The 26,712-nt window shown below is 44.9% G+C and overlaps 1 protein-coding gene across 3 annotated transcripts in view; it reads left to right on the top strand.

Moving 5' to 3' along the window:
• The first annotated feature begins 558 nt into the window (after positions 1-558).
• The window catches only part of FOXO3 (forkhead box O3), a 119,104-nt gene continuing 92,950 nt past the window's right edge, over positions 559-26,712 (top strand). Inside the window, exon 1 of one of the 3 annotated variants that reach the window (XM_077162576.1) lies at positions 559-636. Coding sequence is in view for 1 of the 3 variants with exons in the window: in XM_077162570.1 (XP_077018685.1) it covers positions 3,605-4,222 (618 nt within the window). In the remaining 2 variants the exon portion in view is untranslated. Of the gene's footprint in view, positions 637-3,524; positions 4,223-4,387; positions 4,533-26,712 lie in introns of those variants that run through there. The other 2 variants (XM_077162570.1, XM_077162578.1) reach the window with 2 other exon arrangements.

Here is a 26,712-nt window from a genome sequence, read left to right on the forward strand (position 1 = left end):
TGGTGCGGCCTCCAGGGCAAAGAGAGGAAGGTGGCTTTGTTCCCGGAATACGAATGCAGAAGCCAAGCCACGGCGCAAAGGCGACAGCGTTCCGCGGCGGGAACGGCGGGAACACTGAGTCTCCCTTGTTCTTTGGACTGAGCATGAAACTCGTCATTAGGCTCCTCGGCCAGAGCCACTGGCCACGCTTAGAGGCGCGCAGTGGAGATGGCCTCGCGCCCGGGGAAGCAGGGAACAGAACCTAGAGAGGCCACAGAGCTGGCCCTTCCGCGTCCCCCAGCCAGCGCAGGCGGCCCCACGCGCCAGCCACTCCGCGGTGCTGCCAGCACAACATTCCATTTAAAAATAACACCCACGTGCGCTGGTAAACAAGCGCGCGCACTGCTGGTGCCGCGCGCCCCGGGCGGGCCTGAGAGGCGCGCGCCCGCCCTCCTCCCGCACGTGTCGACCGACTCCGCCCGCGCCGCCCAGGCGTTGCTGGTCTCCTCCCCCTTCCTCGTCGCGCCCCGCCCCCGAGCCCCGAGCCCGGCCGCTCCCGGGTCCTAGCGCCCCCACACTTAAAGGCGCGCATAGGGCAGCGCTCTACAACTTTCCTCCTCCGACTCCTCCTCACCGCGGCAGGATCTGTCGCCCCAGGTTTGCTCCCTCCGTCCCCCGTCCTCTCGCATCCCCCCTTTTAACCCTCCCACTGTCTGCAAGCGAGGAATTTGCTTCTAGTTCTCCCCTTCTTCTCCTCCCTTCCCTCCTCCCTTCTTTAGAATTTTACTCGATTGTTTATTATTTGCTGGGGGAGCAGGGGGCGGAGAGGGGCGTCTGCGGCCTGGAGCTTGGTGGCCGCGGCCAGTCAGCGCGCGGTGTGGCTTGACGGGTAAGCGGCACAGCGAATGGCGGCGCGGCGCAGAGCCCCCTGGTCACGCGCGTGTGGATACAATGACATCATCTGTTTGTACGCGTCGAACTAGCTTGGTGCAGGGGCGGGGCCGTGCGTCACTTGAGTGACGGGCCCTGCGCAAAGCCCGGAGCCGTCCGGGTGGGCGGGCTCCTTCATACACTCTGCTGGTCCTTTTTGTGTATGGTGTTGTTGCGGAGCCCGCTCCCTCGTCTCCTAAAATATTTCCAGTGACTTAGAAGGATTTTCTTGGGCGGGGGGGGGGGGCGGGGAAGAGGGGGATGGGATATTTAAGAACCTAAGTGGAAAGACTGTGCATGTTGCAAATAGTGCCTTCTTAGTGCACGAATAAACCATTTGGGCACGGATTGTAGGATAAAGACTTGTGAAGATCTTCTAAACCTAAAGGAATAGCTCTTAAAAAGTGAAAAACGCACAACGTTTGTCTCGCCCTCATTTAAAAATCAGACTCATATTTCCCATTCACTAGTGCTCGGTATTTGCTCTTGCGTTTAAGGATGGGCAAGAATTTGCTTTACTTCTGAATTACTTATACTTTTGCCTCCTTTGCCATGAAACCCATTGAAAGTTAAAAATGATTGTGGTCGAGCATCCAAGGTAAGTCACTCAGTGAAAACCTTCCCGTGCCTGATCAGATCTGCGGGCGTCAGTTTATCGAACTTCTGTAGGCACTAACATTCTCGCTTACCAGTATTTCCACGCCGAGGTAACTTGCCATCTGCGGTCAGCATCTTATCTCGGATATTACCAGGTGTCCGGTTCTAGCGGGAAACCGGACACCAGGGCGGACACAGGGCCCGGCGGGTGGACGCGCATGCCGGGGACCTCAGGTGCCAAGCGCCTTGCCTGGACTGAGGCCACGCGACTGCGGTCCTTGGAGCGTTTGGGGCTCGGCGCTCCCACCGCCCCCTCCTCGCAAAGCGTGCGCCGCGCCTTATTGTCTTTGAGGCCCTTGGGGAGTGAGGAACAGTCCCGCCGGGATGACTGCGGGAGCCCGTGGTCTCCGCCTGCGGCGCGCGCCTCGACACCCACGCCCGCACCCCCACGGGGCCGGGAGGCGCGCGCGCGAACACACACACACACATGCATACGAGCCGGCGTGCACACACGCGCGCGCGCACACACACACACACGCACCAGTACACCCGGGCTCGCCGCCCCAGCCCTCCCCCTGGGCGGGGACCCGCCCGCCGTCAGCCTAGGTTGAGGCTCCCTGCGTGTGTCTATAACTTTGTGCTGCTGCTGCTGCGGCCGCCCTGCTCGCTGGAGAGGAGGAATGTGGAAGGTGGCGGCACGCAGGCTGACAGGCGGCTCCTCGGGCACGCTGCGGCGACGGCCGGAGCGTCTCTTCCTAGCCCAGGCTGCGCGCCCCCTCCTCGCCGTGCCCTGGGCCCGCGCGGGATTGTGCGTCCTCCCCCCTCGCCCCTGAAGGGAAGGAACCGAGGTAGGCGCCGGAGCTGTGCAGCGGGGCGGCCGCCTTCCCAGTGACTCCGGATCTGCTTCCGAGCTGGGCCAGGCGCTTCCCTTTTCCCTCCCTGTGACTCGGTGTGCGCACCCCCCTCTCCCGCTAGTGTTTTTAGAGGACTTGAGTGAAGGGGGACTATCAAGATGGCAGCAGCGGGAGCAAGGAGGTGATGAACGTGCTGGCCCGGGTTTTCTTGCAGCCCGGGAGACTCGGCGCTTCTCGACCTGTTGGAAGATTTATGCTCCGATTTGGCCCCTCCCCCCATCCTTGGAGTGGGGGGGGGGGGGCGGAGGGCACCACGTCCACGAGAAAATAAACCACACAAACCCCGAAGTGGCGGTTTCTGCCCGGCTCGACCGGTTGTGAACACCGCCGAGCTTTCTGCACCACCCACCCCCCGTTCTTTCCGTCTTTTCTGTTTTTTTTTTTTTTGCAAGTGACGGGCCAGTCTGCGCTCGTACCCACGTTCGCCCTTTCGGCCCGCGGGCGAGAAAGCAAGAGAGCAGCTGCCCGCACCGTCCCCGGGCTCGGGCCCCTCTCCTGGGTGGGTGGGGGCGACAGAAGGGTCGAGGAGGCTGCAGGGCTGGGGAAGGGGAGGAGAGCCGATGACGCCACAGACTTCGGCGGCAGCGCCGCGGGTGGCACTTGAGCGGGCCGGAGCGAAACATAAACAAACGCACGCCCGCTCGCCTCCGTCGCGGGCTCTTTCCGCGGCGGGGCTGCACCGGCCCCAGCTGCCGCGCGTTTTAAAGGCGCGGCCCGCGCCCCTCCCCCTCCCCTTCCCCTTTCCCCTCCCCCTTCTCTGCTCCCCGCCCAGCCACCTAGCCCAGGAGAGACCTGCGGATCCGGCGGCGGCGGCGAGGGGAGGGGGCTGCCCCGGGTGCGGCCGTCGATTCGTTCTCATCTCCCCAGTGGCCAGGCCAGGGGGCGGCGTCTGCTGCGCCAGGTTCGCACGTCTCCAGGTCTGCCTGTTCCTGGGAGGCGGGCGCGGCGCGGTTCGGAGGCGGCGGCGGCGGCGGCAGGCGAGGACTCGCCGAGCGCGGACTCGCCGAGCGCTGGTCTCCAGCCCGGGATAACCAACTCTCTTTCTCCCTTCTCGTGCTTCTCCAGGCGGCGGCGGCAGCGGCGGCGCCCGGGAGCCTTCGCGGCGCCCCCGTCCCTCCCCCGCCGTACCCCGCCCGGGCGGGAGAGAAGAGTGCGAGAGCCCGAGCCGCGGGCGGGCGGCGAAGATGGCAGAGGTACCGGCCTCCCCGGCCCCGCTCTCTCCGCTCGAAGTGGAGCTGGACCCCGAATTTGAACCTCAGAGCCGGCCGCGCTCGTGTACGTGGCCCCTGCAGAGGCCGGAGCTCCAGGCGAGCCCCGCCAAGCCCTCGGGGGAGGCGGCCGCCGACTCCATGATCCCCGAGGAGGAGGACGATGAAGACGACGAGGACGGTGGCGGCAGGGCCAGCTCGGCCATGGCGATCGGCGGCGGCGGGGGCAGCACGCTGGGCTCCGGGCTGCTCCTTGAGGACTCGGCTCGGCTGCTGGCTCCTGGAGGGCAGGACCCCGGGTCCGGGCTTCCCCCCGCGGCGGGTGCGCAGAGCGGGGCAACGCAGACGCCGCTGCAGCCTCAGCAGCCGCTGCCACTGCCGCAACCGGGGGCGCCCGGGGGCTCCGGGCAGCCGAGGAAGTGCTCGTCGCGGCGGAACGCCTGGGGGAACCTGTCCTACGCGGACCTGATCACCCGCGCCATTGAGAGCTCCCCGGACAAACGGCTCACCCTGTCCCAGATCTACGAGTGGATGGTGCGCTGCGTGCCCTACTTCAAGGATAAGGGCGACAGCAACAGCTCTGCCGGCTGGAAGGTGCGTACCCACCCGGCGGGCGGCTAGACCGCCGGGCCTCCTGCACAGCGCGAGACGCGCCCTGGAGTCGTCGGAGCGCGCCTGCGGGCGCCAGGGAGAGGGGTTGGCAGCGGGAGCCTTCGCGGTGAGGCTGTGAGGGTTCTGTGTGACGCCGGGAGGAGGGTACCAGGGGACGGCCGCGGAGGGAGGGAAGGAGGCCCCTGGGGAAGCCTCGGGCCAGCTAGGTGAGAGAGGGGGTCAGGGACGCCGGCGAGGGAAAGACAGACGGACCGGAGTAAATGTGCTGATTTCCCCGGACGGCGTCGACGAGGTAGGTCCGCGACCAACTTTGGGAAGGAGTTAAGCATAGAGGGTGGGCGGCGAGGGCGCTGCGTATGGAGCGAAGGCGCGTGGGGAGTGTATGGGCTGCGTGCCGGGTCGGGGTATTGTGGCTTTCAGTCGGTCTCAGGACCTTGGTGCGTCGTCACTCGCTAGATGAAGTCCTTGGGACGAAGTTTCTCATGGGCGCATCGATTCCGTTCAAGACACAATGGTGACAAACCTTTTCCTGGCCGTCGCCTTTTCCTTACCTGTAATTGACTCCCTTATTCCTCGGAGCTGTCGCCCCAGGAGGCCTGCCCCCGAATAGCTTATAATATTATGAGGCCAGAAACGGGCCAGCCCTGCCACCTCAGCGCGGACTGGCGGCCCCTGGGTCCTTGCCCTGATTGCGTGGGTGGGGGAGGGAGGGGTGCAGGTATGATGGACTCCCGGCCTGCGTTTCATTTGCGCCGGAGGGAGGGAGGGAGGTTTGGGGGCAGGGCCGAGCGGTAATGGCTTCTGCCTAAAAGTGGACCTGAAAGAGACTCTATACTGATCCTTTCCAGCCTCTTGGGGCACGGGACACGTGGTAGGGAGAGAGGTGTGGAAAGGCTATGATGTAATGACTTCCTGCAGTTGGGTATCCAAAGAGATTAACTCCTCTGCCCCTGCTGGGCTGCTGATATCCAGTCTCTTTGATCTTCCTGGGCACCCCACCCGCCCTTGGCCCCTTTCGCCAAGATAGGAATGTGTCAGTATTGGGTGAAAGAGAGTTCTGCATTGATGGAGGTAGACATCTCTTATCATTTACTTCTAGTTGCAATTTAGCTTTTTTTTTTTTTTTTTTTTTTTGAGAGAGAAGTAGTTGCTTCCTCCTTCTGTTCCTTCATTGTCTTAGGGGAGTTGTGTCTTCTTGGCCTCCAGCAGGTGTAGGAAATGAGAACAGTTTAACCTTGGTGGAGAACTGAGCACCGGAGAGGAGCCTGTATATGAAATGCTGAAGATATAGTGTACTGAATGTTTTAATTTACTTTAAGAAAAACCTTGCAGAAAGAGCCCTTGTCTTTTTAATGGCTCGATGTGGAGAAGCCTAGTTTGCATACCTTAAAAGCAAAACATGTGCTTTGATCCTATTCCACAGATCTGTCTCATTTCCTTTAGCAAAATGCCCTGACATATTATGAATCTTATATTTGATTTGACTTTGCTGCTTTTCAAAGAAATGCCACTTGTGTGATTCAAGGACTGTTTATAGAAAGAGTGCGAGTTCCATTTCAAAGCAGTGCTAATGTTACACCTTTTAGAGTGGATGGTAGTGGTTAATCTCTACATACTGTGTCAGAAAGGGGTGCATTTACATGACCCAAGAAGATGGATTTGAGAGTTGGGAGTATTTTTCATATATCTCACATACGTTTGGTCCCATATGTTTTGAATTTGGTGCAGAGAATCTGTTATTTAAAAGTTAATTAACTTTTCATTCAGTTAAGAAGTTAACATAGGGCTTTCATCTTTCCAATGATTTTTAAGATCACAAAAGTAATTTAATGTCACAAATACCATCTTATTATTATGTTTATAATTTAAATAATAATCATTTAATAACATTTGAGTTTTTAGAGGATTTACATGAGAAAGTGGTATTACCAAAAGTAGCCATGAATTGAAACTTAGCTAGTTATGTTTTTGTATAGCTTGCAGGACTTACAATAGAGCTTTTAGGCCTAGTCATAACTTTGTGGTTTTATGTCATAACCTTTTTTTTTTTGTCTCATGGTTTCATTTTTCTTTCCCTGTTATCTGATCTCTCTTTAGAACCTTATGAAATATTGTAAATTGAAATTCTCAGGCTTAATGTATTTAATACAGGACACGCATTTTCTGTTTTTTTTTAAGTTTTACACAAGTTTTATTTCTAGCTCATGACAACCAATCCTTGGACACTGTTGGGATATTATTTGGTTAAAGAGCTTTTGTAAGATTACCTTCATCAAAAGAAGCAACCATGCAGGAACTTCCAAATCTTTGATGATGGAGAAGGCCCTTTGAAACTGGGGCTGTCTCATACTCTGATTATGACTAATAGCCAACCTTTTTGTGCTCGTGGTTTAGTGGGGGTGGAAGAAGAGGGAAAGGGAGAGGTCAAGAGCTAATTGTGACCCATTTCCAGGAGAGTCCAAGTTTCAGGAGTTGATTCCTACAGTGATTAGTCATTTTGAAAGTATGCATGTGCATTTAAACCACACTATTTTCATTCTGAGTTGTGCATTAGGGTTTATAATTTCTGAAAATGTCTAGAATTCAGGTTAGCCACTCCAGTCCTGTGTGCGTGTAGGGCACAGAATAGAAGGACTAGGCCTTACTTCATTGGATTATGAGATCCTTTAACCAGAATTATCATCCTTAGGTCCTAGATGAAAATAATTAGGAAAGGGGCCTTGAAGATCAGAATCTAGACCAGTGGTTTTTCAAGCCCTAGCTGCATGTTAGAATCACCTGGGCAGCTTAAACACACACACACACACCTGGGCAGCTTAAACACACACACACACCCCAATACCCAGAGAATCTGATTTAATTGGACCTATGTGTAGTTTTGCATTGCTGTTTTTCTTTCTTTGTTTTTTCTTTTGTTTTTTTTTTAAGTTTCTCAGATGATTCTAATGTATAGCCCGGATAAGGTTTGATGATCTGGCCCAGTCCCCTTATTTTATAAGTGAAGAGCAGCTCCGCATAGCTGGTCACTACAGAGATGATTAGAACTCACAGTTCTAGAGGGCGTTATTCATCACGCCACTTCCCCCTTTACATTGATCTTTTTTACTCAGAAAAGGGTAATCATGAATAGAAGTTGCTTTTCTGAAAAAGCACATTTGCATCTCAATCTAAAAACATCTTGGTTATTATTACAGCCTCGGAGGAAGCTTAGACAAATACTGACAGAGGCTGAGGGTATCACTCTGAGGGTATTCACGTATGCAGAGCTGTCCAGTGTGTATCGGCATACATGCCTAGGGACCATGAAGCGATAAAAGTGGTGAAAAAGATGGCATTTTCTTAAAAGGAGGAAGCTCTCGGTTAACTAACTTACGTTTGTCAGATGAGTGCTGTGCCATGAGCGTGATGACTATCTCACAGGTTCCCCTACCTTGGGCATGTAAGTAGAAATGAATAATCACATGTGGTTAGGAGGGGAAAAGGTTCCATTTCCTTTCATTTCGATTAAGCTTCTTGCACTACACCTGTAATTGAACTGGTGAGTCCTCTTAGTCATTCCTGCCTTGGGGAGACCTCAGTTTACATAGGAACACCTTTAATCTCTAGAATGCCAGGGGTTACCTGGGTGTGGCCTCTTTTCCACTTACTGCCCCCCCCCCATACTTTTACATCTGCATTTTCCACGGCCACAGCAGGATCACTTTAGGCAGCCATGAGTTTCTGTGGTTTCCACAATTTCACAAATGTAGAATACTGTTTGGAGACTTCTGCTGCTTCTGTAGAGGAGGATCCTGTAGAAGACTGTCTTCCTTCATGTAAGAAAATGTACTTTTATAGCTTTTCTCCAAGGTAAGAGATAAGGGCTGACCTGCCACGTAATGCCTAGTTATGTCCTCACAGTTCCAGTGCTTTACATTATGCATCCAGTTCCCTTTCAAAGTACTGTATTAAGAAAATACTATTTTAACAGCAGCCTTATTAGAAATTTTTTTAATTTCACAGTGTCAAAATCATAATAACTCCTTGCTGGCTTGAATTATGACATCAGTCACCTTTTCAGTAATTCTGAATTAAGGGCCAGTTATGGCCTTGTCTGAAGAATCTGCCTTCTGCTTGGGCCCTGTTGCCAAAATGCTGTTCTGTAATTTCCTTTGGCAGTACTGTCTTCGTCAGTGATTCTCAGCTAATATACTTCCTCTTTCTATGGCAGCATATACAAGGGGGACCGTTTTTCCTCTTTTTCAAAGCTGTGTCATTGACCTATGCAATGAAGAAAATTGTCCCTTTGTAGACTTTGATGTGTGAGCCCCATATAATCGAGAGGCTCTTTAAAAATGAAGTTGCTTCGATATGTTTATCTCCTTCATAGAAAATGAAATGAAACTACAGCAAGCTTATTTTTAGGAGATTTTAGGAGGGTTCTATTTTAAGAAACGGCACCATAGAAGAACATCTTGTGGTTAAACTTTTTAATACCCTGCTTGTGAGCCTTTCTTAAAACCTGCAGGTGTTTTTATTTGGGAAATTAATGAAGAGGCCTTGTCCCACTTCAAAGTCATTTACTTGATCTGGGAAAAGTTTAGCAGACATCATCCATCCAAAGATCTTGACAAAAGTGCAAAGATACTGGTGTCTAGGCCTGTGTGTTTGGATGGGGTACCCTGCATGCCGCTGCTGATGCTTCACATGACAGGGTCCCAGATATAGGAGTAGACTTAATCCTTGACTCCTCATTTTTTGCCTCAGTTTTAACTTCCTCCGTAATTGAGCGGCCGTGAAGAGTGACCTTGGCTTTCTGCTCCTATGGAAGGAGCTGGAGATCATATGTATGAAAGAAGGTAAGTGTCAGTGGGAGTTACAGCCTGTTTTACAGTAAGTGAGTAAAAGATTAGAAAGATAAAATCCTTTTTAACATTTGTATCACATGCCATTTCGTTCATTCAGCACATATTTTATTGAAGGCATACTGTTCGCAAGGCATTCTTCCAGGCCCCAGGGACATAGTAGTAGCACAAGGCAGATAAGTTTCCAGTTCTCAGGAGTTTACATTCTAATAGGGAAAGACAGAAAATGAACATGAAGAGCCATGCTTTGTGAACCTGTCTTTGTCGTACATTCTCTTTGCCTTTTTCACATCTGTACTTCTGCTTTCTTCAGTGCTTCAGCTTTCTGCAGAGGAATTACTGGCAAATTGCAAGGTTGGTTTTGGGCTCTGACTTGGAACCCATCTTCAACTCTCTGCAGATCATTTTGAGCTTGCTTTGGAGATGCCAGATCACTGTAACATGACTCCTGTAGATTGGGTCTGTTTGGGAGAAGTTTGAGCTTTTCCGAGTCCACCTGGCTTAGACTTGATTGAGCACATCTGTGACCCTGAACTGCTGGGAAACTGTCTTCTGGGACCAGCTGTGAACTGGCCTTCCTGTGGATTGGGCATGGAGCCTTCTATAGCTGAGTTACCTGCAACGCTTCTTGCCTAATTCAGAACTAAGAGGTCTTAAAGATCATTTAACTGCTTTATTTTACAGGTGAGGAGACAGGCCAGAGGCCTTTGTGAGTGACCGACCGGCTCGTGGTCACACAGCTAACAGAAGTGTGGAGTTTTAAGAGTGTGTCTGCAGGAGACCAAAGAGCCCCCTGTTCTACAGTGTCTGCTGTTACCCATTGTGGTTTCATAGCTGTTCGCCTCAATTCCTGCAAGCTCTGAGGTTTTTTTGCTCTCCTTTGCCCCACCTCCTAGGCTGACTTTTAGCACTAGTGTAGCTCAGTTTCTCTTTTAGCATTCTTGTCAGTGTTGTCAGCTCACGTTGCCGACAACACCTTCTCTTTCAATCCTACACTGCCGTGCCCACCCCATGACTCCTGCCTGTTTCTTTTGTCATTTTTCCAAGACTATTGTATATTCCGAAGTGTGGTGTAAGAGCCTTGAAATCAGGGAATGTGTCTGTTAGACACACAAGCATATCTGATGTTTTGAGCTGCTTTATTTTTGCATCATTATGACCTCAGCACGTGGGGCTGGCCTTTTTCTGGGACTCTTGACTCTGAAATGGGATGATATGACTCAGGAATGAGGTATGTCATGTGTCCTTTGGATGCTTGGAACTATGAAGGTGGCATAAGCCCTAGACCTCCTAGCATTGATGTTGGTGTGGTGTAGTGCAAATGTGAAATTATGTTCTGCAGGGCTTTTTTGCAGTGTCTCCTAGTGTAAAAGTTCCTGAAAACTTCATATGTGACTGTCATTACCCACCGCAGAAGCTCAGGGAAGCCTGGTCTTGTGAATGACCTTTCCTTACTTAATAGAAAGGTGGCATCAGGTTTGCCCCATGTATGTGTATCCCTCTTTCAGCAGCCCTGACATGCACGTTATCAATTATCTAGAAAGATTCACAAAAAACTGTTGTATAAATGTTAAGTACCTTTTCTGTCATGTTCTACATTTTGGGCCATAAATCCCAGATGTATTTTTACATCTATGAATTAGAAAGTAGCAGTCAAATATACAGAAAGAAGAGATAGCAAGTAGTCTTGAGATGGCTGTGTCAGGGCCACTCTGCAGCTCTGAAGCTCTTCTGTGTTAGAGGCATCTGATTAGGGCTTAGGCTGGTAGTTATGCTAGGAGACCTCAGCTCTGATTACGTCACTGCCCAGACCTCATCTTTAACCATTTTATTCTTAACAAATACATTTCCCAGTATCTCATTTTTCCCAGTTGAAAAGGGAAGGTTTATTTTGATATTTCAGTGCTTCTTGGTAACATACGAATGTTTGCTTGGAATGTGTTTCAAGCTGGACTTTTCGGGTGAGTGTGTTCCATTTTTCACTTAGGCTTTTTTGAGGTTTTAATCTTGTTACTTTTTCCCTGCAAGGCATCAGCTCCGTATTATGGGATAACATTAGGAAAATAAAACCAACTGACTTTGCTGATGGGCTGTGTGATCCTTGGAGTTATTCTCTCCTGCTGGGCCAGTGGGTAGGAGGTGAAGAGGAAGAAGCCTGGTTACCATATGGGGCCCAGTGTGCCTGGGTGTCCAACAGTGGGGGAGCAAGCCCAGAGCAGGAAAAGCGTAAGGTGCATTAGTAGGGGCAAGACCCAGGCAGGTACTGACCCCCTCCCCCAAACAGATGATAAATGTATTAGCTTCCCTCTAGAGTGAACCTATACTAAATCTAGCAGAGATGCCTTTGGCAACTTTCGGTATATATTTTGAAACTTCATGTGTATTTCTCTGAAGACTTTTGTGATGGTTGAGCTGTGGGAGCTGGAGAATACCTCCCCCCACCCTTGTTAGAAGTCAGTGAAATTAATAACTTAGCTCCTGAAGCCAACTGAGAATTTATTTTAAATTCAGAGCCAGCAGAGGGAGTACACAGGTCTTTAAGCTAACCTCAAGTATTTTCTTTTCCACCTGGCTAAAATAATGCTTTGATTAAAAATAAAAAGCCCTTTGATTAAAAATTGAAATTATTAAAAATAAAAATAAAAAACATAGTGCTTTCATGTAGACTTATGTCTCATTATGAAATGATAATTTGAGGGATTAAAAACCTAAGGTAACTTTTTTAAAGGAAACCTTGGTCTTCTAGGGCGCAAAGCCGCCTTCCCATCCCCAGACAGTTAAATGAGAGTACTTTGAACTGAGTAGCATCCTCTCCTGACTTTCATCTTTTTGCCACTTTTCTGATTATATATGTGAATGTTTATCTCTACCTAAGACCAGACTTTTATGGAATATGTCAAGGGTTTGGTTTAGTGGAATGTTCCATGTTTTAGAGATATTTTGATTGGGACTTTTGATATTTTCCAAGGCTTCGCAGTTTCCCATGGGTGAGAGAAAGACAACAGCTACACTGTTTTCAGTTCAAATTTAGTAGTCATGGATTTGCTGGAGATTAAAACTTTGAAATTTTTTGTAGTTCTGGATTGCTCCAATTTGTCTTCTCTCTCCACTTTGCTCCCCTATTTTGGTGGTGGTGGTTTATTTTTATATGGGGGCAGAGGGATGGGAGAGAGGGACAAGCAGGTTTGCAGATAGAGGAAATGAATGAAAGAAAAAAGCTTTACTTAAATTCCAATTGAAATGTTAATTATCCTTCATAGGCTACTTTTGGTCATTTCTGTGAGGGCAGAAAGGAGGCATGAAGTCCTTTGAATTCTTGGTTAGGACTGCTAGGACTGATGCTTTGTACCACGCTTGTCCCTCTCTCCCATTTCTAATGGGGTGTCTCCTGGGCTTTGTCCCTCTTCCCCTTATTTATTTTATTTCTTCTTGGCTTGCTTTGTGAAGCTGGTGGTATGGCTGTGCTCGTTGAATGTGGATTTGACGTTTACAGAAAGCCTTGAGGTCTGAGAGCTTTGGTCCACAACAGTCAGTCTTTAGGGGAGAGAGGAACCAGGGATCCTTAGATCCCTGTCGGGGCTTGAGAAGATGGAATCAGGTGTATTGTCACCGGGGATGGTAGTGACTCCAACCGAGCCTCTCCCTGTGGAGTCCCCTACACCTGCCCTGTTTGCTTCAGGACCTTTTAACATTGCACACACCTGGGGCTTCAGGCTTATGTTCCCCCCATTTCAAAATGATAACTCACAAGGCCAGAGTCATGTTGGAAACATAGCTTGCTTTTTACAGTAAAAGCAGGACATTCTCGGGCCTAGTTATGATAATGACCACAATTTATTAAGCCCTTACTATGTGCCAAATGCATAACCAGGTTTTTCCATTTAACTTGTTTGAGATTCAAGCCCAGGTTTCTCTCCCTTGGGGCTTTTGCCTTTTCTTTTATGCGCTACTGCTTCGTGGGAGTGGGTGGGCTTTGAATTGGGGGTCCAACAATGAAAAATCATATAGCTGCCATTTTAAAAGTTTCTACCATACCATATGCCGCATTCTTCACATATGTTACCACTGATCTTCACATTTAACCTTCACAGTATTATCTTGAAGACTTGTCACAGAGTTGTAGCTGACTGGATAGCTGTGTCGGTGAGGGATTGAGCTTGAACCCATAATTTAGCCTCCTTCCCTAGATTTCTACATGTGCTAACACCTTTGAAGAATCAAGGCAGAGCTTGGTCTTTTTAGTGAGATTGTAGGCGGAATGACTTGAGAATTCTGGAAGAAATGCATTGGTTTGGGGGATTCTCATTTCTGTTTGTTCACGGCCTTGTGTGACTGACTGGTTTACTACGGGTCAGACACGATGTACTGTTTACACAGAGATAATAGAGTAGTACATGGTGTGTAGAAATCTTTTGGGTTGGGTTATTATCTCTGAGAGATTTCTGCCTTAAGAGAACATGATATCTGTGCCTCAGGCTTCAGATTAGGCAGGTGGAATTAAGACAGGGATACCAAGAAAAATGGATTTCAGCAAAATAATTTACAAGAATTTTCTGACAGAAGTTTCACTCCCAAATCAGATCTCATAATTAAAGGTATTAAAAATATTTTGTGAGGTGGTTACCTCTTTGCATCGCAGTTACTAATGGGTTTACAGGCAGGCTGCCAAGGCAGAAACAGAAAATGTTGCAAAATGCAAATAGCTGTCAGGGTTAAAGTGTATATCCCTACTAAAGAGCTGGCTACTGTGTCTTCAAGGTGAAACTATGTATGAATGGGCCCTAAAATGGGAGTTTTCATTTGCTACATGAATACCATGTAACCAAGGTTAAAATGTATCTAGCAGAATAGGAGCTATTGCAGTCCTGTTCTGTGTGTGATGGAAAAAATTTCGGAGTTCTGAGTTTCATAGTAAAGCTAGGTAAGTAGTGTCTGGATGGGGTCCAAATGGTAGGCTGAAAAGCTGTGATAAAAGTGGAGCTGACAGAAAGGTTCTACCCGATAACTGCACATAGCCGGGGACAGGGAGGGTGGAGTGACTGGAGGTAATGGCCAAAAAAGGTGGACTTTAAAGGTATAAACCCGAAGTTTATGAAGGACATAGAATTATGTTCAATAGATCTTGTCCATGTCACCTTGAAAACTGGTAGTACATTAACAAGATCAAATGGATTGTTAAGTCATTAATTCAAATCTCAAAACTGCTTTTATTCCTGGTGTCCAAATAATTGATTTTGAAAATGATATTTCTTTCATCATAAATTATCTGGATAATTGCCTTGGTTCCATCTTTCATATTAAGCTTGGGCTGAATGATATTTTAAGTCTCCCGCTGACCTTTTTTCCTCTCTTTTTTAAAACATTTTTTATTTTACTTAATTTTAAAAAAATAATTTGATGTAGTTTAATTTTCTTCTAATCCTCTGTACAGTGGTTTTAGAAAGTAAAATGATTTCTCATTTAGAACTTTTCATGTTGGTAAATTACTAAAAAAAAGACTAACTTCTACCTAGTTTAAAACTCAATTATCTGTAAGTCTGGAGAGAGTTTTTTTACCATAGCATTCATTTCCAAATCAAGGATTTGTTAATCTCACCCTTCATGCATTTGCATCTGGGTTTCTGGTAACTTTTTTTTTTTTTTTTTGCAGTTGGTAGAATGAGAAGGGACAGTCCTCTATTCACTTATTCACTAGTTATTTTTCAGTCCAGTCATTGCACTAACAGCACTAATTTGCAATATGTGAATGTACCTGTCATGCAAGTAAACAGTGGTCCATTGAGTAACAACATTTTAAGCAAGGTAAAATTTTTAAGTAAAAATTGAAATTCTGAACCTAAGCAGTCTTCTGAACTTTTTAAAAAGAGTAATGGTCAGTTAGATCAGGCACATCTTAAGTGCAACTGCGAGACGTCTGGAATGGTCTTCTGAAAATGTTTTGGACCTGATATTTTAAAGTTATCTTCCAGCTGATGCTGGTGTGAGTGTGTTTGCTTGAGCACATTTGGGCTCCTGATGGATGACTTCCTAGGTGAGCTGGTATACCACTTCTTGAAATTAGTGGCCTAGATCAGGCTTTCTATCTCCAACTCTGTCCAGTAAAGAGGTAAGTTTACAGCCTCCTTTGAATAGATACATGTCCTCTGTTGAACTGAATTATCTAAATCAGCCCTACTTAGTCTCCTCCCTTTCCAAGAAAGGAAAAGATCCTTGTTTCAAAGTGAAAGTCTAGGTGATTTGGGCCATATTTTAAGGCTTTAGCACATTCAGCCTTTGTGTCAATTGTTAAGGTGAAATTCGACACTTGACTGTAAGCATCCTTCAGTAGATGTTTTGGGGAGAAAGGGTGAGGTTTGTTCTTATAGTCTCTTAACATCAGGGAATGCTCCGAGTTCATTTGTGGGCAACCAGGACTGAATAAGTAAAATACCATGTGTTAATTTAGGAAAGCTGGCTTGTCGTGCTAGTGAAAACGTCTCTGTCTTCTAAAATGGCTTTAAAATAACTATCGAACAAATTAATGTTTTTGTCAAAAATTACAAATTCTCATTCCCAAGATGCAGTTTTATCCACATCTTATCCAGTCAAATGTAAATTGATGACTATTTTAACATTTAATAAGGTGGGACTACACCTGGATTTTCATCTCTGGATTTGTATCCCTGTTAATGTGAATAGAGATGGGATGTGAGCAGAACACCGGGACTGGGTATCTGTATTTTTTAAAGCTCCCCAGGTGGTTATAATGTACAGCCATGGTGGAGAACTGCCGCCTTAGAGAAATGAGAAAAATTTTTGTCAGTGAAAATTATCAGCCATTTTAGTTTTGACTTTTAGATCTGTTTCTACCTTCTCCGTGGGACTCTTACAAGACGAAGTTTGCTTTACTTCTTAGCAGTTCCATATGAAAGAAGAGCTGTGGAATTGGAATCTAAGGCAGTTACTTCTAAGGCAAGGACATCATTACTTAAACCATGTTTAACAGGGCTCTCCTCCTCTCCTTTCTTTATATACATGTATGTGGTTTCTTTAAAGTTTCCCAACTCCCACTTATTTTTCTAGTCTCTGCTGGACCCTGGTTAACTTATTTTGCAGTTTTCAAGAATTCATAAGAAGAGATGGTGCTGTTTCAAGTCATTGCCTAAGACCTGAAAACTGAGACACATGAACTAACCATTCTTTTTTGGTGCAACCTAATTTAATGTAGTAGAGGATTTCACCATATTCTGACTCTTTAAGATAATGGATTTCAAAGTGTGGTTCCCAGAGCAGCAGCAGCAGCAGTATCTGGAAACTCGTTGGAAATGCAGGTTCTTGGGGTTTACCCCAAACATACTGAATTAGAAACCCTGAATCTAGCAATCTGTATTTTAACAAGCCTTCCAGGCTATTTTGCTGTAATTTGAAGTTTGAGAGCCATTGCTTTAAGACATTTGCTAAGTCCGTTTTGCCTCTGGTGTCACATTAGGAGTCAGAAATTCAAAATTCTCATGCCATCTTAGCTTTAGAATGCGGACAAGAGTGGAAACAAGTAACAGATATCTTGTGGTGGTATCTGTTGAAATATAACACAGACCTAGCCCTCAATTCAAGTCTTCCCACAGATTCTGGTTGCTCTATAGATTTCTGCACAGGGCAAGGATATCAACTTTCTTCTTGGAGAAGAACAATGAAGGGACCACTCAGGTGTCCAGAGAAAATCACATTTTCATCCTAGTGTGTATATTGTGTCCCAAGAACTTATGTTGAAGTTGTATTCTTGTTGTTTGGTGTTCTTTACTCCCTTACTTATTTGTTTGTTTTGGTCATATGGGAATGTTCCTAGTTTTAAGACCAGCATCAGGCAGGGGAGAAGAGTGACTCATCCCCACACAGACTTGTGGGAGAAAGATAAGATTAAAATGTGCTGGGTGTAATCAGTGTAAGAGGGTTAGTGAAGTGAAGGGGAAAGTACAGCTTTCATGGTGAAGTCAGAGACGAGGCAGTGGTGGGGAGATGGTACCTGTCTTGGCTCAGGGTCCTAACAGGCTCATGGCTTCCCCCACCACAAGGCAGAGGCAGGTAAAGATCACCAGTTCTTGCTGCTTGTCGGTATCATTGAAATCCGTAGCCCATACTGGACAGAACTGATGGCTGTTGGAATATAACTAGTGCTAAGGACAGTGGATTGGCCAGGACTGGAAGTTCATTTCAGGACCTTATAGCAGCTGCTTCAGAATGTTGCCCAAGATTCATAAATACTGTTATATCTGACACATAAGAAAAAAACAGCAACAGCATTTAAATTACAAATTCTGTCTGCTGTTAATAGTATACCTTTTCCTACATGAGACTGTGTCTGAGATGACATGGCTTGGGTACTGAGCTTCAGTGGGCAGCAGTGTGGGTCTTTTTCTTGGGGGAATGGGTAGGACAGGCAAATCACACTCCCCAAATTCATCAAGATTCTTTGGGGAAGGTCAAGAAGCTGGGTTCAGGTATTGAGACATCAGTGGGCCCATGAGGTGACGGGGAAAGCTGCATTGAGAAACTTATGTTTGGGGCTAGAGTTTGAAGAAGAGTCTTAAATGTTGTACCTTTTGACACTGTAAGGAGCATTCAAAATTGGGCTCCAGAAAAGTACCAGAGTCTAAAGATCAGAAGCCGGTCAGACACAGCTGGCAGAACTTGAAGTGCTTGGAACATAGGGACAGGTTCCAAGCCTGCCACTGCTCACAGTTGAAATATGTAAACATATATCAGTTGCACTTCCATTTTGATTTTCCAGGTGATGAAAAAATCAGGTTTTGGAGACAAGGGAAGGGGAGTATCTTGAAAGCATCTGGCATTAAAAATGCCTTTATGAAGGAGTAAAGTTGCTTTCAAAAACAAACAGGCTCACAAGGAAAAGCCTTCCCTGCAGCAGTGTAGAAGGCTTGGCTTCCAACTCAGAAGGATCCTGGGTCCTTGGTCCTGAGGTCCAGATCTGAAGATGGTAATGAGTGACATTATCTGCTCAGCCCCACTATGAATATCCCCTTTAAAAGGCTGTAGAGGAGTCCTTTGGTTTTGAGAAGAAGGTACCTATGCTCCAATTTCTACATGTCATTGCACCAGGGAGAGGTATAATTGAAGTTGGGAAGCGTTGATTCCCACCCATCCCCCACCCTCATACACAAATGTTTTGTGTTAATTGAACATTGATTATATGCCAGACACTGCTAAGGAAACAGAGGTACAGAATGGTTAAATAGTTTGGTTAAGGTGGTACAGTTGGTAAGTGATAGAGAGGCAGGATACCTCTACTTTGACTCAGTCAACTCTAAAACCAAGAATTTACCCAAGCTGTAGGGATTTTTGAGCTGTTCTTTCCCATTGTATTTTTCATTTTGGTTTAAAAGAAGAGGAAGGACAGGATTTTGCATCATCTTCTGTCAGACTTGAGATAGGCCAGCTCTACTTGGCTCATCACCATTTAAGAGCCCATGTACAGAGCAGACTTGAATGTTAGGTTATGTATGGGCATTCAGGTTGAATTCAAAAGGCTTTTGTGGCTTGTACTCCTGTGAAATGTAATTGTTCTTTCAGATGGGACTCTCCACGCTGCCTGTTTTCTCCAAGCTGCCGAACAGATGTAAGTGATATTCCAAGAAGAATGACCCAGATCATGTTTTACAGACTCAGAAATGAGACACCAAGATGGTCTTGCTCTGTACTGCCTCTAAATGTCCTGTAATCACTGTGTTCTCTTTTTTGCCCTTCCCTGGCAGTGGAAGAGGCCTAATTGTAACCACTACTTAGTGAAACAGCCACGTCATACTTAGGCTGGCCTTGGAAGCCATTGGGTCAGTAGGGTCTAGTTTTCGTTCTTTCCTTTGGATCTGCTTCGTGCTTTAAGGCCCAGGACATTGCTTGTGATGATTTAAAAGGTGGCTGCAGGGAGCAGACGTTGAGTGAGGAAAGCAGGAGGAAAAGGCAGCCAAGTTGAGGAAGACAGGTGCTTGCTTGATTGTTGAATGAGTGTCTGTCAGCACAGGGGAGGGTACTGACAAAAATAACCTTGGCTGAAATTGGAGGGTTTTAGTTATCTGATTGTATGAAATGTTGGGAACAACGGCTGGATTTTAGAGAGTATCCCATTATATAATTTCTTCAGCGAACATTATCAAACAACGCAGCTGGACCTTCAGTTAAATGGTATCATTAATATATTTTACAATTAAAAAGCTAAAAGAGGTCCCACCCCATTTAAGATGGTAGAGTGAGATGCTTCCCTCCAGTGAACTTTTGATCCACAAGCAAGAACTGGCACAGATGTCTTTCTCAAAACTTCAGGAAACAGTTAAAGCACTGCAGTAACAGGGAGAGCCTGGAACAAGGAAAACATCACTTAAGGCGATAGAATCTCCTCGCTGGCCTCTTCCCTACCCCTCACGGCTCTGTGCAAAGCTGGCCCATACTCCCCGGGCATATCCCTAGTTCTGGAGGGAGCAAAATAGCCCTTATGCACATGTCTGGCAGAGTCTGTCTGGGGGTGACTTGAGGGACTCCTGCTCCAGATCTTGCCCTGCCTGTGGAAGGCATTTTGTGGAAATCTACAGAATGCTGTGGGAGAGCAGTCAAGTTGTGCTGCTTGGGGCAAGGGATTGCTGGCTATAGCCACAAACAGTGCAGGACTCGGGACCAGAGGAAGCTGGTTCCAAGGAAAGAGGATATAATAGTACCTTGTAAATAGGGGATTTACTGGGATGGAAAGCATCAGAGAGGCGCCTACACTTTGGCCTGGAGCTATTCTCTAAACTCATCATATGGTTAAGCTCTGAAGGTGAACACTTTCACAGGTCATTCTACAAAGAATGAGAAGAGTATTTTCTTCTTCTTCTTTTTTTTTTTGTTAGCACTTCACAATGAAAGAAAGTTCTGTCATAATAATAGCTGCATACAGGTTTAAGTAACAGAGTCTTCAGAGTGTAAATTCCAGCAATAACACGTTAAAATATCAAAATGTCCAGGTTTCAACAAAAGGTCACAAAACATACAAAGAAGCAAGAAGTGATAGCCCAAGTAAAGGAGAAGATGAAAGCATTAGAAATCATCAGGCCTGAGGCATACTAAACAAAATTTTATTTTAAAAATGGTCCTAAATATGCTTAAAGAGCAAAAGGAAAACATGGACAAAAAACTTAAAGAAATCAGGAAAACGATCAGTGAATACAAAGAGAGTATCAGTAGTGAGGTGGAAATTCTGAAAAGAAATAAAACAATCGAAGATCACAGTAACAGAAATTTAAAATTCCCTAGAGAAGTTTAACAGCAGATTGGCAGAAGAAAGATTCAGAGAACTTGAGGGTAAGGCAGTTGAAATCATCCAGTCTGAGGAGGAAAAAGAAGAAAAAAATGAAGAAAAGTGAACAGAGCCTAAGGAACCTGTGGGACACCATCAAGGGTACCAGTTTAAGCACTGAGGAAGTCCCAGTAGAAGAGAGAGGGAGAGATGCAGAGAAAATGGTCAAAGAAATAATGGTTGAAAACTTTCCAAATTCAATGATATAATGAATATACACATCTAAGATGTTTACAAACTCCAAACAGGATAAACTTAAATAGACTCCAACTATGGCGTATTATAATCAAACTGTCAAATGTCAAAGATAAAGAGAGAATTCTGAAAGTCACAAGAGAGAAGCAGAGGTCACATATAAAGGAGGCTCAGTAAGATTAAGTGCCAATTTCTCAACAGAAACATGAAGACAAGAGGCAGTGGAATAACATATTTAAAGTACTGAAAGCGAAAAATTGCCAACCAGGAATTCTGTATGTGGCAAATTGTCTTTCAAAAATGAAGGAGAAATTAAGACATTTCCAGGTAAACATGATTACGTGATGGAGGAAGTTCATCAAATTAGACCTGCCCTACAAGAGATGCTAAAGATTGTTCTCAAGTAAAGGACACTAGATAATAGATCAAAGCCACGTGAAGAAACAAAGCTCTCCAGTGAGGGTAATTACATGAGTAAATATAAATGCCAGTACTATTGAATTTCTGTTTTTTAACTCCACTTTCACTTCCTACAAAATCTAAAAGACAAATACATGCAATATAATGAAAAATAGTGGTGTTGGACTCATAATGTATAAACATGTAATTTGTATCAAGAATTATGTGAAGGTGGGAGATAGAGAGGTATTGTAACAATCTGTGTTTACTGTTAAATCTGGTATCAAAGCAAACAAGATTGTTACAGGTTTAGGATGTTAAATTTAAGCCCCAAGGTAATTACAAAGAAAATATCAGGAATATGGAAGCTCATAGGAGACAGACATTAGAGAACAGTTTACCAAGGCGAAGAGATGAAGTAGGCAAGTGAAACGAAGAGTTAAGTATATAATGGGTGTAGAGTTTCTCTTCGTAGAGATGGGAAAGTTTTAGTAGTGGGAGGTGGTGAGGATACCACAGTATTGTGAATGTTATTAATCCAATAAATAGTATACTTAGTAGTGGTTGAGTTGGGAAAGTTTTCGTTGGATATATAGTCCCACAATTGGGGGGGGGGGGGGGGGGAAGGAAAGAGCAACTGAAGAGACAATGACAGTTAAAAGCAATATGTGATCCTGGGTGGCATCTAGCAAGGGAAAATAAAGGCTCAAAGGAACATATGGAAGAAATTAGAATATAGAAGTATGCTTTCTATTGATGTTATATTTCTTGAACTTGATAACTGCTCTAAAGATGGTTTGCATAAGTGAATATATCCTTGTACTTGGTAAATGTACCTGACTGCTGTAGGTGTTCAAGGAGCATGGTACATATCCAGTCTACACGCAGGTGCTCAGAAAATGGATAAGTGGATACATAGAATGATACAACAAATGTGGGAAAATGTTAAAATTGATGAGTCTAGGTAGCTGCTGGGGTAGAGCTGTACTGGAATTCCCTGTATAGGGTTTAATATTATTTTTGTGACTGTTCTGTAAATTTGAAAGTATTTTAAAATAAAAAGTTAAGAAATGCAGACAGAATTTGCTTTCAATCTCAGTCTTGGAACCATTGAAGCCTCTTGGGGAGGAACCTATAGTGGAAGGAAAAAGAGAAAAGTGAAGTTGTTTTGTGATTCTGTGTTTTGGTAGTACGTCCTGTGAAGTTCAGAATTATGAATCATTTCTTTTTTTCTTTTTTTGTCGAGATGGGAGAGGCATTCTGTCTGTATATGAAATCTTCCGAAGTCTCCAGTGTTATAGAGGTGAAGGAATGGCAGGAAAGAAATAGGAAACTTTATGTTCCATCTTTCCCACATTATCACCCTTTCATGAAAAACGACCTATGGCTTGCTGCCAAGACTTTGTTAAAAGAACTTGGTTGTCTGGTATTTCTCATCTGCATGAAAAACAAAAAATGTCTCTGTTTTTCCTGAGATTAATGATAAAGATAAAGCTTTCACAATCCTTTAAAATATATGCTGCACACTCTCCAAGACAAAGCCCTGAAAACAATGTAGGCTATTTTTGGAATAATACATAAAAAGAATTTTACCTGTCATATAAGGACAAAATATTTTTCTTATACTCTTAACGCCCTCAGGAAAAAGGAAAAATTGACCTTCTCTCTCTGTTTGCTTAGTATAGGCCATTTGTTTATATGCCATTTAAGCAAGCGCCTGCCAGCCACTTTTAGATTAAATAATGGAGTCATCTTAAACATCTCATTTTCCAGATGTGGGATGCAAACCAGCAAGGTTGTAACTGGTCCCTGGAATACATGGGGAGTGGAAGGGGAGGAGAACCTTGTGTTAAGTCCAAGGCTCTCAGCCCTGTGCTCTAGTAGAAGGCAGTTTTTTATCTCTTAAGGAGTCACGTGGGGATCTTTATATCCAGTCGTAGGAACTGAGAAACATCTTTTTTCTCAGCTGTAGACCGATAACATTTTGGAAAGAGGTTGATCTTTTCTTTTAAATGAAAATTTTGTGTTCCTCTGCATGTAAACAGAGATGTCCTAAAAGATAATACGTGAGCTCTGTGTAAGGAATTTATGTATAATAACTTAATATATAATGCATTTATTTCATTTAGCTTACTATTAGATTTTCTGCCATGTATGTGGTGAGTAACTCCTCTAGGAATAATGTCAAGCAGTAGGCTTATTTCTTCTTTCAGGAGACAATTTTTTTTTAATTTTTTAAATTAATTTTTAAATTAAAAAATTACAAGAAAGAAACACAAACATTCTTAATATATGATCATTCTGTGCTACATATATAATCAGTAATTCACAATATTATCACATAGTTGCATATTCATCATCATGATCATTTCTTAGAACATTTGCATCAATTCAGAAAAAGAAATAAAAAGACAACAGAAAAATAAAATGAAAACAGAAAAAAAATTATACATACCATACCCCTTACCCCTCCTTTTCATTGATCACTAGCATTTCAAACTAAATTTATTTTAACATTTGTTCCCCCTATTATCCATTTTTATTCCATATGTTCTACTCATCTGTTGACAAGGTAGATAAAAGGAGCATCAGACACAAGATACAATCATACAGTCACATTGTGAAAGCTATTTCATTATACAATCATCTTCTAGAAACATGGCTACTGGAACACAGCTCTGCATTTTCAGACAGTTTCCTCCAGCCTCTCCATTACATCTTGGATGACAAGGTGATATCTACTTAATGCGTAAGAATAACCTCCAGGATAACCTCTCGACTCTGTTTGGAATCTCTCAGCCGTTGACACTTGGCTCATTTCACTCTTCCCTCTTTTGGTCAAGAAGGTTATCCCTTAATGCTGGGTCTCAGCTCATTCATTCTAGGGTTTTTCTCAATCCCTTGATGCTGAGTCTCAGCTCATTCTAGGATTTCTGCCCCATGTTGCCAGGAAGGTCCAAACCCCTGGGAGTCATGTCCCACTTAGAAAGGGGAAGGGTGATGAGTTTGCTTTTTGTGTTGGCTGGAGAGAGAGGCCACATATGAGCAACAAAAGAGGTTCTCTTGGGGGTGACTCTTAGGCCTGATTTTAAGTAGGCTTGACCTATCCTTTGTGGGGTTAAGTTTCACATGAACCAACCCCAAGACTGGGGGCTCAGCCTATAGCTTTGCTTGTCTACACTGCTTGTGAGAATATCAATTCAACTTGGGGAGGTTGAATTTTCCCCCATTCTCACCATTCCCCCAAGGGGACTTTGCAAATGCTTTTCCACTCACTGATCACATCACTCTGGGATTCACTGGGGCATCACTCTGGATAAACCAACAAAATCTCAGGAGACAATTTTTAGGGCAAATGCTTTAAAAACTTTTTATTGTATTAACATATATACAGAACAGAATTCTGCATTTTAACCACTTAAATGTGTACAGCTCAGTGATGCCAATTTATACACAACATTGTGCTACTGTGACCACTGTCCATTACCAAAAGTGTTTTAGCACCCTGAACAGAAGTATTGTACCCATTAAGCAATAACTCCCCATTCTTCAGGGCAAACTTTTGGTGTTTTGTTTTCTTTTTCTTTGTACAGCTGTGTGTAAAGATAGGACAGCCAGGCCTGACCCAGAAAAAATTGTGTTGGGGCAAACCATGCTGTGTTTGTTATATGTGTTACGTATGATGGCCCCATCTTCCTGAAGGACCTAGAACCCACTTTGGCAGTCCTGCCACATGTGCCAAACAGCCCCCCAACCTTCTCACCTGGGCCCTGTTCCTGAGGGATTTTCTAGGGGAAGGACTAATCTGAGAAACAAATGAATTTTAATTTGACAACAGAACCGCAGAGATCTAGAACTGAATGCCTCGGATCTCATCTAATTTATCCCTTTATCTTCCTGGTGAGAGAGTTAAGGATCAAAGGTGCGAAGGGGCTTACCTGAGATCACATAGCGAGTCCGCCCTTAGAGTGAACCCCCTCGGCCATCACCAGTTACCACTGCCTTTGCTAAGAAGGATCCTCACGCCTGTACCTGCCTGGACACGTTCCTCACTTCAGACGCCACTTCATTATTCTCTAGGGAAGAATAAGCCTTTTTATTTCACTGTGGCTGGTGTGGAGGCATTCTAGGGAAACATACCTGTGGAAGAGACTTCCTCAGGTGGCCATACTGCTGCCTTGTAAACCTCCAGACCTCAAAGAGTCACTGGCTGGTGTCAACCCCTTTAAACCAGAATGATGGAGCCTGACTTTTCTAAGTCGTTATAACTTTGAGGATTGTGACTTAGGGAAAAAATTATACCACATGTAATGTTTCCAAGAATTAGTTACCCCGTGCCACAGTTAGCTGGGTCTGTGGCTTTAATTGGCAGCAGTTTGCCTGAAGGGAAATTTACACTTCCACTGGTCTTATTGCTAGGCAGCTCATACATTAAATATAGTTTGATAAATTTGGATACCTTTTATTGGAATTAAACCCAAGAAAGCAAGTTTCTGAAACTATTAACATTAACATTTGATTGATAATTTTTTAGACATTGGAAAAGTTCGGTAGCCATTGGAAGGAACAGTTTTTTTGGCTTTGGCATTGAGAGCAAAAGTGCCACTTCCAGACACTTAACGTTAGCAGATTTCATTCTCCATACAGATTATTCAAAGGTTTGGGACAAATGGCATTTCTATTGCTGTAGTGAATTAACCTACAGGTGGTTTAAAGGTGAAATAAAAAAAATACTGCAAATTATTTGAATATAACTCCTGTGGATAGTTTCCTTGGTCACAGATGACTGGAAGTTCTGGTCCCTTGGCAGGGGAAGAGGCTGCTGTAGCTTGGGTCAGGGCCCAGGCCTGAACCTAGAGGATAGTATACATCCAGGGCTCATGTGAGTTGGTCATTTGGGGACAGGACATGGGGATGTGCCTGGCCACAGCTATGATTATGCACTCATTTTCTTGTGTTCAGCAAATGTGGTCATGCATGGAATACCAGGATGAGCTTAGAAGGGTAGATTGCTTTTGATGAGTTCACGGTGTAGTGAATGATAGGGACATATAGATGGAAAATCGCGTTATTTCTTTGGAGACTGCCCTACAAAAGGCCCCTGTGGCCTTGCTGAGCTTGTACAGCCTGGCTTGCATCTCTACCCATTGTTCATCATTTTCAACTTGAGCGTTGTGACTTAGGGAAAAAATTACACCACATGTAATGTTTCCAAGAATTAGTTACCCTGTGCCATAGTTAGCTGGATCTGTGGCTTTAATTGACAGCAGTTTGCCTGAAGGGAAATTTGCACTTCCACTGGTCTTATTGCTAGGCGGTAAGACCATTCTGAAAGTGAAATTTCTGACAGTGTAGTGTGTTGCTGGAATTCATTGTTGATAAAAGTATAGCAATAATCAGAGAATTCCGTGCAGAACTTTTGCAACTCTCAAGAAAAAGTGATAAAACACAGACCTCTCTTGATAGATTTCAGGGTACAGGGAGGTGGGAGTTGTCCTTCCTTTCCCTTTGGCTTTGCTATTTGTTTGTGTAACTGTGAAAGATTACTGAGTCTGCTTTTTGTAAAGGAGATAAACTTGGCTCATCCCTCACACACAGAGTGTTGGGTGAATTAATGAGTGAAAAGCACATAATAATATGTGGCATTTATGTAGTATTTTGATGATTTCACCTAGAATCTTGCCATCTGGAAACTTGCATTTACTAGGAAG

Source organism: Tamandua tetradactyla, chromosome 5, assembly GCF_023851605.1.
Source record: "Tamandua tetradactyla isolate mTamTet1 chromosome 5, mTamTet1.pri, whole genome shotgun sequence".
Classification (NCBI taxonomy): Eukaryota; Metazoa; Chordata; class Mammalia; order Pilosa; family Myrmecophagidae; genus Tamandua; species Tamandua tetradactyla.